The following is a 12959-nucleotide window of genomic DNA, read 5'->3' as shown; positions in this document are numbered from 1 at the left end:
GCATCGTTCACCAGACAGACATACTAATTTATTAGTAAAAATCTCATTTGCTTGGGAAATGGTTCAATAAGGGACATGTATTTCCCATTCATCATTTACCTTGAGTGGAAAGTTAGACCCAGACTTCAGGATTTTGTGATCTTTGTAGGACTTTCCTCCTATAGTGAAAATTTACTTCACCTTTTGTATGAATGCCCAGTCGTACGCGGCTCCGTCAGTGGTGCTCCTTGAAGTCTAGGTTCAATTCCTAGTCGTGCTAGGCTTCTGGGTCAAGTGTGTGTTTGGGGATTTGGAGAGAAGGGGACTGGTATTTCAGATTCATCACGATCAAACATTCCCTTTACCTTACCTTATCTGTTTTGCAAGATTAAACCCCTGTCTTTCAGTTGGCTCCACGCAAAGACAAAGATAGCTGTGTAGGATGCTGGAGTCAGGTTGCTTTATAAAAAGAGGAGAGGAGCCACTGAATACTTCAGATGTTCCCAGGCGTCCTGAATAATGTCCCAGACAAAAAAATCTAACTCTGGCAGTACCTTATTTTGTCCCTTGTAGGCTGTTGTGTTCTGCCGCTGCTTGTATGTTTTCATTTCACACCATTGTATGAGTTTTGTGTTGCCCTGATGAGTAGCTTTTAATAATGTGACTTTTGCCAGTTTTTCCCTCCTGAAGCACAGAACAAAGCTTTAAGTGAGTGGCACCCACAGTAGGGAGGGAAGTACTTACAATGGTACTATATTTACAGGGAGGGGTGATTCTAACCAAGCTTTATAATACCTTAATTATATTTGATGTGACGTGGCCCTTGATAATCTGGAATCTAAGGTTGTCAAACAGGATTTAAATACCACGAATATTTCTGGACAGTACCCACAACTGAGCTGTATTTCACTGTGTCGGTAAGAAAGTGAAGAGATTCTTTAGAAGTGGAGAGAGAGGTTTTTCTTGGGTTATTTGTCTTTGGCTTAGTGCACCTGATTGGTAAAGCCAGGTTATTTCTCCGCTAAATTCTGCGGATTTTTCGTGCTAGAAACAGTATGTAAAACCCACTCAAAGAAATTAAGAAACAAATAATTTAGAAGTATTTTATGAGTCTGGGGAGAGGGTTTCTGTTTCTTACATATGTTTTCTAAGTGACATTAATTTAATTTCAGGGCTCAGCAGATTCGTACACAAGCAGACCCTCAGACTCTGATGTCTCTTTGGAAGAAGACAGAGAAGCAATCCGCCAAGAAAGAGAACAACAAGCAGCTATACAACTTGAAAGGGCGAAGGTGTGTTCTTTTCAACTTTAATAATAACTAAGTTCTGTGGCTCTTTTGCCTAGTGTTGAAATACACACTGTTGGTTTATAATGATGATGCTCTCTTTTGAAATAGTTTGGCAATTGAGTCAAGTTATCTGCAGACAAGTTGTTTGGGGGAATATAGTGTAAATATTCTTGTATAAATGGGGATCTTCTCTAGTGAGCTGAACTCTGCTGGCTTGCGTAAAATTATTAGGTCTGAATTTTGATAGCAAATGTCCCCTGCTACGTTTTTGGTAATTTGATACAATTCTTGGTCAGGAAAGTTTCCACTGTTTGTGATGTGTGTTTCTATTTGTAGTCCAAACCAGTAGCATTTGCTGTTAAGACTAACGTGAGTTACTGTGGAGCTCTGGATGAAGATGTTCCTGTCCCAAGCACCGCCATCTCTTTTGATGCCAAGGACTTCCTACACATCAAAGAGGTAAAACCAATAAGTAGTAAAAGGGAACGTGAAAAGGGAATCTTTTTACATGCCAAGGACTACGATTTGAACAGTCGGGGCTGAGCCATACCAGATTAAAAAGGGAGCAAGTGGAGGCAGGAGACCACAGCACATCTGCCTGATTAGTGAAGATGTGGTGGTACTTCAGCCTTTTTAGAGTTCAGCACCCTGGGGTGGTTATCTTGCACTTTTTAAACGTTTGATGTTACTGACTTGTTGGATTTTCATGTCACAGGAAGGAAGTAATATCTTTCTGTATTTTAAATACCCTTCAACATGGCAGATTCAGATTCTTTTTATCAAATAAAGTTTGTGATGGATCAGACATTATGTAATAGAGAGGGATTCTATTGATCAGAAGGCGGCATAGCACCAGGTTACACCAGGTCTTCATAAAGCACCAGATAGGCTTGTAAGGGAGGAAATAAGACTTGGAATAATACAATAAAAAAAGAAAATATTGAAGAGGACAGATACAAAAACAAGAAAAAAGGAATGTGCATAAATGGGCCCTGAGTATGGCTTTGGTAGAGAAAAATATGTTTTATTGCATTTTGAGCATATTTTCTGCAATTCTTTATCTGAAGTGAGCCCTCCAAATTTGCATAAACCCCTGTTGTTTTGTAGATTTGTACATAGGCTTGCAGCTTGCAAAAACATTTTTTCATATCTGCATTCTGGGTTTATTTTAGTATGTTCAGTACTTGTTTGTCTCTTTCTTTGAACGTGTGTCTGTCATTGCTTGAGAGCATTGATCTCCCTTAGACTGAGCACGTTTAGGAGGAAAACACCCCCTTCTGCACCTCTAGAAGCAGAGATTGGTGGTAGAATGGGGGTTTCGCTTTAAATTCTTTCTCTCTGAGAAGGACACATGAGAGACAGTTGATTCCCTTGTTCCTTTTTCTCAATTTGCTGCAAACGGAAGTCTGATTTGAATTTTTTTGTTTGTTTCTTTTGTGTGTTTTTTTTTTAATATTGATGTGGAACAGTGCTTAAAGCCCTGCTGAGGAAGTGGAGCACTGAATCTGAATCTGCCTATCTCTGCATGCAGAATGGATTGCCCCTCCTCTTCGTTCCCCAGGAATGTGTTCTGTTCTGTCTAGCTCCACACCTGAACTCCCTTGATGTAAGCCACTTTCTAAACCTGCTTCCCATCAGGAAAAGGTCCTTTGCTAGCACTCAAAGTTGAATGCAGACAGCTGCATCCATTACAGCACTTGGATCACTTTCTCAGCTACCTTCCTTGATGTTTTCCCACCCGCACCAGAAATGTACCCTGCCTGACATACTGTCTTTCTAGTGTACATTGTCGTGTGTAACCATTCGCATAACTCTCTGCATCACCATTAAAATGAGTATTTGATCTTGACCTTCCTAGGAATGTGGCTACCTTTATTGACAGGCCAGTGGTTGAATTTAATGTACTAAGCTCCTATCACGCTGCTTTGTACATTTTTCCAGAGAAGTGTCCCGAGTCCGTGTCTTGGCATTCTGTGAGTTTTCTTCCAAGACCTAAATGGCCAGGATCGCATTGCCACCAAACTGTAAGCCATCTGGCTCACAGGTATTTGTCAGCTCTGCTAAGGGTTTAGCATAGTTTCTTTCTTAACACTGAAACCTTCAGCTTGCGTGAAGCTGTGGCTGTAACTCAGTAGGATTTCAGGAATGGTTCCCCATGCTGGAGTCTAGCTGCTTGGAAAAATGCAGAATTTGTTTTTCAATGATCTGGCAGGCTTGCTTGGACTAGAACAAGCATGATTCCCGATTTTAGAATAATGCTAAACTAGGTAAGAAGTAAGGTCACCCTGCTGACAGGGGAAACAGCAGCAGTAACTGATGAGTTGCTATATTGAGAGCGTGTCCTATATGTCTCATCTGTCTCCTACAAGACTATACATTTATGTGCTTACTTAAAAGATGAAGTGGCAGTAATTACTGACAATGCAGAAGAAATCATGGGCATGGCAACCGATAGGAATGAACTGTCGTCCTCCCACATGCTGAATGCAAAGAATAACATATGGGAGGTAATGACCTAATGCAAATAGCCCTGCGTTCCTTGCTGCATCGTTCTCATTTGTATTGTTCAGATATTCTCAGCATAATGCCGATTCTTATCTCATGCCTAGAGGCATCACTCACTGGTCCATGACTTGCTAATGGAAGAAAGATTCCCATGTTCAAGGCGTACATTCAGAACCAAAATAGAATGGGTAATGCTCATGGGACTCAGGTTTTACAGCAGTTTAAAGCCATTGATTGATTTCACTGATTTACAACAGCAGAATGCTAGATCCTGAAGTATTTGTCAATTTTAAAGAATGTAAATAGTTCCGTTGACTTAGGCAGAAGCAACATATTTAAAATTACTTTCCTTACTGACATTGTCTGAATCGGGGTCATAACAGCATGAAGAATAAATACTTAAAAAGTTGAAATTATAAAGTAATGGAACCTCTTGCATAAATAACAGCTATATAAAGAGGACAGGTTTTCGAGATGAGGGTATAAGGATTGCATTTCCCTTAGCTGTATATGTTGATATTTGTGTGTATGGGTTGCCTTAATAAAAAGGCTGCATTTATTTTTCAAATATGTTGAAGCTCTGTTTGTTTCAGAGACTTCAGTTAGGCACTGTTGTACCTTTGACAGCTAGGACGTGGTATTTATATGTTTCTGCAAGAACTTAAGTGCTTCAGAATATGGAACCAAGAGAACTGATCATTTTTAAGATGAGATTTCTGTGATAACTTTTTCCTCAAGGGATGCAAACAAAATTGGTACATTTGTGCTGGTCTTAATGACTTGAAAGTCAGTTGTGAAAAGTAATGTTTCTCTTGAACACTGAGGTGCCTAATGAAGCATAGCAGAGTATAAGGTTTTCAGATATTTGTCTTCAAAAGCTCTGCTGGCAGCCAGCTACAACAAATCCTTTTCCACTACGATATCCACTATGATACCACTTTTCATCTTTCCATCATTAAAGTTAGGCCAGACTTTCAATAATGCAGAAAAATATATGCTACTAAAGGTTAATGATAAAATTAATTTTTATACTTTCAAGTATATATTAAAGTTTCTTCCTAAAGGTGAATTTTTGCTTCAACTGTCATAAATTTGAAAATGTATGTCTCCAAAGAATTTAGCTTAGGGGCACTATAAAAGCCTCATTTGTAGAGCGGTGTCGTAACTTTGCTTGGAGCTCTACCGTAGTGTTAACCAGATACGGGTTTGGTTTGTTACTGGGGCTAGTAAGTTTTCTGTTACGTCTTGGATAGGTTGGTCTGTCTTTATTTCGGCTTCTAGAATAGTGTTTGTAGAGTTTTTCCACCACACAAGGATTTTGCAAAGGGATGTTAATAATATCCGTACAAGTACCTGGAAAGAAGGTGGGGAAAATGGCAGTGGTGGTGATCTTTGGTGTAGACCATTAAATTTTACAAGGAACCAATAGCAATGGTTTTGATGGTGATCTGAAGGTGTTATTTTTATATTTGACTGCTTTGTATGGCTGCTGTGAGGTAGTTTGGTGGCCTTAGTTCACCACAAATTGGTTTGTCTCATTAAGTCACCATCATATGAGTGATGTCCAACCTTAGTTGGTGACATCAGAGGAAAAGTCACAGCAGAATGTGTTGGGGCAGTTAAGAGATGAAACAGTACTGCCACAGGTAATGCCACTTCCCACAGTCCAGCTGCAAAGACGTTAACCTTTCAAATACTGCCTCGCACCTTTTAACTTCACTTAAATTCACACTGACGTTCAGCATTCATTCGTCAGTGTGAGTCTGGTTTTGTTGACCAGTATGGAGTTAAGGATCGTGGATAACAAAATTAGAGAGTTTTGGACATGGAGCATTTTGAACTAAAGCCAGTAACCTTTCTGTGTTTCAGAAATATAATAATGACTGGTGGATAGGAAGGCTGGTTAAGGAGGGCTGCGAGATTGGCTTTATTCCAAGCCCGCTTAGACTGGAGAATATCCGCATTCAACAGGAGCAGAAGAGGGGACGTTTCCATGGAGGGTAAGAGTGTTGTAACCTTTTAAAATAATTTAAAATCGTTTCTGACACCAGCCAATATTTTCAAAGGTCACTTTTTTTTTCTTTTTTTTTAATTGAAGTGCATTTGGAGGAGTGTTTGCTTTGGGATTCCAGATGAAAATACATATTTGCAGAGAATAGACGTGTTCAATATTGATGATGAGAAACAAGAAGAAAATGTATATTGACTTTAGCAAAGATCAGTAATACAGTATGAGCGGTAATGACAGAAATTTCTGAAGGGATAGAGAGTTTTACATCCCCATGGGTTTAAGTCAACTTGGAGCTCAGAGGCTGCCATATTTTTTCCCCAACTGTTATGTTCTTAAGTTTGTAGTGGTTTTTTCTTTGTTTTTTTCTTTCTCTCCATTTTGGTGGAAACCAGACTTTTCAAACTTTCTAAGATGAGCTTTGTCGTTTGACTTCCTTTATTCTTCATCTTCTAGCCCGACCATCCTATGTCTCCATGCTGCTAGAGCTGGAGATTGCAAGTCCCTGGAAAAATATAAACTTGGTCACAGGTCTAGGAAGTAAAACTGATTTTTCATAATCTCGGTTCAGGCAGTGAGGTCACTCTTCTATTGGCTGAATACACAAAATACTTTTCTCTCTTCTTTTTTTTATTACTTTACTACTAGCATATTATTCCCACTAATTGAAAACCCAATTTAAATGTTCACACAGATAACAAGGAGAACAAAACCTTTAGTAATGCAGAGTAAACAGACATAAGACAATTGAATCTGGACCTAATAGATAGCACTAAGAGGAGCATCATTTAGCCTGTATAGTACTGTCAGGGAATTGGCAAATATACTTAATCAAGGTCAGGAATCATCTCAAGTATAAGCCATCTGGGGAAATGTTTTTAGAATGAGTGAACAACATTAACTGTGCTTTTTCCAAATTGCTTTCATAATTTTTGAAGTAGCTTCAGAGGAGGCCAGTGTATCTCAATGTACAGAAAGAAGATGATCTAATTCAGAGAGATGGACACTAACAGAGCATTTGGGATACTGTTTCAGATACTGCACATCTGAAAAATGCTCTGCTTGTGTGAATGGACATGACTCCGCTGAATCACCAATTCTTGTGAAGATTTTGTCTAATCTCACCTATGGAGAATATTAGGAATAAAATCACGTGTGAAAGAGACAGGGCAAATATTATAAGGGGTATCTATTAAGTTTTAATCAGTCTGCACTAGCATTCCTGGATTGATATGATAAAATTGAAAGTAATGTATAATGATAAAATTGAAAGTAATGTATAATGATAAAATAGTTCATTTTTGAGCACCTTTGTTGGATATGGTCATACAGTATCTGTACCTTAAGATTTTTTTTAAAAGGTGTGACTAGTTGTGATGCTAAAGCTCTGTGTGATGAAGAAGAACTATAGTTTTGTCTCAGTAAGGCAGTGAGAAGTCATCTACTAAAGAGGGTTTCTAGAGTCTAGTATATGTTTGCAAAGGATTTGCCAAGTCCAGGAGTAAACAATCCCTGCTCTGGAGAGCATATGGCAGGAAAGCAAGGACAAAATACCGATTGGGACTAGTATCCTCTTGCTGGACAGTCTGTATGTGATGAAAAATACTAAATACTGTGCTAAAGGTGTGGATTCTACCATGGGACTATGTCACGTGCAGCAATCATGTTGCTTAAACAGTCCTTTCTGCCCTGAGCTCTCCTTCCCTCCTCCCATCTCCTCCTCAGCTGCTTGTGCAATGAGCTGAATCAGAGACCTGATTCACCTGAACATCTTCCCCCTCCCCAGACCGTTCCAGTCTGCCGTGGGTTGCTGCACAGCAGTTGTGCTGGGCGCATCACACGGGGAGAGGAGGGCAGGGCACAGGGCAGAACTGCGTGGCTGGAAGCAGGGGGGTACAGAGAATGGAAAAAGGAGCCACTTAAACCACTGTTGCTACACACCAAAAGCTATTTAAACCCCCTGTTAAGATCCCAAACCTCCCGAGAGATATGTCTGTCTAGTTATGTATGCTGGGAGAGAGACCCAGCAAGAGAGAGCAGCGCTGTGGGGGGATCTCGTGCAGCGCTGGGCTATGCGCTGAGTTTAGCAGGTGCCTATGCCAAGAGCTGCTGCGTTTCCCAACCTACGGGCAGATCACAGAAAAGCTTTCCTCAGACTGAGACAGAACCCACTCTCCCCTCGTAGCCTGTACGCAACTCTTCCAGATGTGGAGGTCTACTTAATTACAGATGCTTGGTTTTCCCCGTGTCCCTGCCTAGTACTCTTCACCCGACACTTCAGAGGAAGCTTTCTTGGAGCATGAGCGTGCGTGAAGACTCTCCTTTACCATGTGATTTCTTATGGGACAATTTCTCATAGCTGCTGCCTAAAACCTCACACGTTTGCATCTCTGGGTGCTTAGTGCTGATGGGGCTCTTTCTGCTACCATAGGAAATCGAGTGGAAATTCTTCTTCAAGTCTTGGAGAAATGGTTTCTGGCACATTTCGAGCCACACCCACTTCCACGGGTAAGACAGAATTTTATTTAAGGAAACTCTTGCTATTTCTAATACTTCCGTTTTAAAAATCCTGTTTGAAAAATGTGGGTTTCCCCTCTTTGCTGGCTTATTAAGACATTTTACAGAAGAGTGCTTGCGTGCGGAGGTGGAGGAAGGCATCTATTTCTAGACATGCGGTAGTTGCTAAGGGACTGGGAAAAAATCTCAGGAAGAGTGGCAGCTGCCCCAGAATGGAATGAATGACCAATTTAAACAGGGCTGACCAAAAGGGAGGTGCACTGAGAGAAATCGAAAGTGCTTTGACAAAGGGAATTTCGTTTGCAATTATTGTGGTTGTTGTACACAGTGCATGTCTTCTAACCAAGTTCTCATTTGGTCTTTTAGCAAAACAGAAACAAAAAGTGGTAAGTAGTACTTTAATTTTAATTTTATTTTCTTTAATTCTAATACATAATTCCCAGGATTTTCATATGGATCTTCTCTGGTTCATGATCTGAAGGGTTGTTTTCTTCTTCTAGACAGAACATGTTCCCCCTTATGATGTAGTACCATCAATGAGACCTGTTGTCTTGGTGGGTCCATCACTGAAAGGCTATGAGGTATGTATTCCAGGTATTTGCAATTAGTTAGTATTTTCTTATCTATAATATTCCTTAGTACATTCAGCCTGTGTGGTCCAGTGCAATGGTTTTATGATAATTAAAAGTGATCTTAGCTTAAATAATTGTCAAAAATGTTACACAAAAACTAAGAGTATGGTTAGCGCTTTGCACTATTTGGGTGAGGTACCAGCTGAATTTTTTTCTACCTTGCAATAGTGTCTGTTACTTGTGATGTCTCAGCTGAAGGGTAGGTAACGTAAGTACACTGGCGCTCTCTTTGCAGTTCTACCGCTTTAAACACAGTGCACATCCATTATTTTCAGTATAGTTATTCTTGATTAAATCCAGTGAGAAAAAGAGAATTTGTGTCCGCTACAAGAAACAGTTGGAGCAGTCAAATTAACTAGCTAGACTTCTGTATACATGTACAATTTTAGTCTAACTAGCACATACTTTGAACTTAATTAGCAAAAATTTTGAAGAAGCTTCCCCATTGTTCTCCTTTTTTTATTTACAAAAACTTTACATCTTCCCAGGAAACTCAAGTGTTGGCAAATGAAGTAGCTGGGCTATCCCAGCATATTCAGTTTTGTTGTCCAGCACCTGAGACTGAATATGGGAGCTAATGATTATTATGTCAGCATGTTCCTTGATGTTTAATTTTTTAAAGATTATTAGTATATTGAAATATATCTGTAAAGAAACCTTTAACCCTTCTGAATTATTTGCCTCTGTTCAAAGTGGAAGTAGGTATCACAACATGCACAAATAAACAGGACACCCATTTTTCAAGACTGCTGCAGATTCAAATGAGCATTTAACACATGCTAAACGAGCATAGGCTTTTAGCAGGGCATTTTAGTGAACTTAACCATCTGTTAAGTGTTTTGCTGAATTAGGAACCAAATGAACATGAACATAAAATCAAAGATACACTTCATTTAGCTTCATTAATGTTGTTAGTACTATATAGGATATTATTAAACACGTTGGAATGGTTCTTTTTGGAAGATTAAAACATGTTGCCATTATTAGCATAATGCATTATTCTTGCTCTTTTTTTTTTTTATTTGTAAGAGTGATTGAAAGTGTAGTTTAGCAAAGCAGATACTTCATGTTCTACTCTCTGCCTTTTAATTTTATGGTGATGTTTCTTGACAGGAGTAAATGTCATCCCTTGACTTCGTGGTGCTGCGCCACAGATTAATTTGCCTAGGGACTCTCAAGTTTGGAGGGGAGAGAGGCTGTTTGTTAATACATACCTCTACAAATATGCCATCCTGCCTTTGTTTAAGAAAATAATACCAAATATGACATCTTGAACGTATAAAGGTGTATAAATAGTAACACAGAATATTAATTTCAATTACCAATAGTGGTCTACGTAACAGAAATGCATTGACCTTACTTTGCAACATCCATGGGAAAATTCTTTTGACTGTTTTTTTCCTGACTAAATTCTGAAGGAATCATTTTGAAAGATAACCTAGGAGAAATAAATTTCCAGAGGCCTGGGGGCTTTGATTAAGTTGCTGTGTAGACTGGCAGATGCTAAGTGTCAGCCCGAGTTGTCCTGAAAAGGACAAGGAGCTCAGTCAGTGAAGTAGACGACAGCTGTTGGGGCTGAGCTTTACCATGTACAGGAATGGAGGCATCCATTTTTTCTGCTTGTATGCCTCTCTGAGAATTATTTTTCTCTTCTGTTAGAACAGTCGTCCAACACAATAAGTCTTGTATCTGAAGTTTTAAGCCAGTTCTAATAATGTTACTGTAGGAAAAAAACAAATTATCTATTCAACCTGAATAGTCCCATATGCTTCTGACATGTTCAGAAGCCTGTTGGGAATGGTACTGCTATGGAAGGTGGTGAGATGTGTTCTAATGCTTCAGTGCAAGTTAAAGCAAGAGCAGAAAGAGTGACAGCTCTCACATCCTCCGTTCCGCATTTTGGAGAATGAGTCAGAAAACTTGCAATAATTTATTACAAAGCATGCTGCCGAGAGCATGAAAATTAAATGATTGCTACCTATAAAAGGTATTGATTGTTGGCAGTATCCTTACCTTCTATTTACCTCTTTTCTTACTTTTGACTTCTTTTTCGCCCTGTCAATCCTCCCTGTTCAATCTTCCTCACCTCTGCAAAGGTGACAGACATGATGCAGAAAGCTCTCTTTGACTTCCTGAAGCACAGGTTTGACGGGAGGTGAGAAATACTGTCCTTTTCATGCTTTTCCCCTCCATGTGTTACTAACATTCTAGTGATTTTTTTTTTTTTTTTAAATGCAAGAAGATTGGTGCATGTTCAAAACTTATTTACTGGCTTTGCATCAACACTGAAATGCGGCCAGCTGTGGGGTGGAACACAGCTAACGTATTACTAGAAGTGCATGTGTCTTAATACTTGCTGTGTCTGTAGTAGGATTTCTTAGGTTTAACAGAATAATTCAGCCTGAAGTTACAGGAGAAATCTAGGTGAAAGGTGACACATGGAAAGTGCCAAAATATCTTTAAAGATGGCATTACCAGGCTCAGGTGGTTAATGTTGCCCTGGGAAGCAGGCTGTGCCGCTTGTTCAGCCGGGAGTTAGAGGGACGGTGCTGCTCCGTGCACAGCCCTTTTGGCAGAGCCCGGCTCCGGCTCGCTGCTGGCCCGCTTTCCTCCGGAGCTCCCAAGCCGCTGCTCTGCAGCCTGAGCTGCCTGCATGTTGGGTAAATTGAACTGAGTGCATTGCTTTTTCTTAAAGAGCTGTCCCGTTCCTTTCATGTCACGGAACAGTTGAGAAAGCATGACTGATTGCACGTAAAAGTACAGTTTTATTCACAATCCTTTGGGGATATGAAAATTTCTTAACCATTGGATATGAAATTGTGATTCTGGACCAGCTCAGCCAGCCGCTGAAGTGTGCAGACGCCAAATAATCAGTGCATCTTGATTTTATTTTGAAGTTGCTTTATTTTCCAGCACCTTTTGTGACGTTCCAGACTCCTTTACAGCAGGATGTTCTCTAAATATAACTAATCACACCCTAGCCCTGAAATAAGTATCAGAAACAGCAGATTTTAACAGGACATGGTAACAGTGCTTCAGACCAACACCTAAGAAAAATCAACTCTTAAATATTCTCAGTAGTTAAAAATACTTAAAAACGCAGTTTGAAGAAGGAAATGCTGAGAACTAAAATATAGAAAGAAGTGTGTTAGAACTTCAAAAATTATAAGGAGGGTTCATTTTGTTCAGCTGGAACGCAGAGGGTATTTCCTCATGAGCTGTGTGAGAAGGATAATTTGGATTTCTTTGCTAGGAACATAGGCTTGGTCCATGGCATCTCTTCCTTTCCACTGGAGCTCGGTAGTAGTCATAGGTGTCCGCTACATCTTTGGGATGTTCTGCCCTTCCTTCATCCTAGTTCGTTCAGTATATTCTAACTGTGAAAAGGAGCTTATACTGCGCTAGCTAGTATATCACAGCACGTCAGGTTTGAAAATACCTAAAACATTGGCACTAGGACAATGAAAATAATAGTGTATGTTGGTTAGAAGAGGTGGAGTAGCATTTATGGTCAAGGTACCGTTTGGGGTGCAGTGAGGAGATGGCAGTGCTGAACAAACCCATAAGCAGCTTAGACAAAATGTTTAACCATCATCTTCTGTGCAAAATATCTCCTCTCCTCCCCTATTTTTAATTGCCTGGCTCAAGTGATTTTAGCAGATTCTCTAAACGTAGTGATTGATTTAAAACCTGGCAGATGAAGCATTGTATGTGACAGCCTGCAGTTAAATTTACCATTTTTCTGAGCTGTTCGTGTGCCCTGTCAGTACCTCCTTCCCCACTCCTGAGCAGTGGGACTGCTCTGGTTGCGCTGCAGCTCGTTGCATGAGCTCCGGTGCCCGTTTGCATTAGGTGTAGGTACAGAACCACAGCGTATGTTCTCTTCCAGCTGTTGGCGTGTTATCTGTCAGCTTTGCATATGCCGGTCGGGTAGCGGAGAGTCATTGTTTTTGGTAGGAAACCATGGCAACGGGAAGTGATAAGTCATCTCCAGTTGCCATGACGTGATTGCTATGAATATATCCTTTA

General features: G+C 40.0%; 1 protein-coding gene across 1 annotated transcript in view; it reads left to right on the top strand.

Annotated features, from left to right (window-relative positions):
* Window positions 1–12959, top strand: part of LOC104618560 (voltage-dependent L-type calcium channel subunit beta-4) — a 41372-nt gene that overhangs the window by 13629 nt on the left and 14784 nt on the right. The window contains exons 2-8 of the mRNA XM_010284190.1: window positions 1152–1271; window positions 1605–1727; window positions 5643–5773; window positions 8213–8289; window positions 8665–8684; window positions 8799–8879; window positions 11027–11085. Coding sequence (XP_010282492.1) covers window positions 1152–1271; window positions 1605–1727; window positions 5643–5773; window positions 8213–8289; window positions 8665–8684; window positions 8799–8879; window positions 11027–11085 — 611 coding nt within the window. The remainder of the gene's footprint in view (window positions 1–1151; window positions 1272–1604; window positions 1728–5642; window positions 5774–8212; window positions 8290–8664; window positions 8685–8798; window positions 8880–11026; window positions 11086–12959) is intronic.

The sequence above is a fragment of the Phaethon lepturus genome, unplaced genomic scaffold, assembly GCF_000687285.1.
Source record: "Phaethon lepturus isolate BGI_N335 unplaced genomic scaffold, ASM68728v1 scaffold21183, whole genome shotgun sequence".
In the NCBI taxonomy this organism is placed as follows: Eukaryota; Metazoa; Chordata; class Aves; order Phaethontiformes; family Phaethontidae; genus Phaethon; species Phaethon lepturus.
Note: the sequence above shows the minus strand (reverse complement) of the source record. Positions and strands in the feature narration are given on the sequence as shown.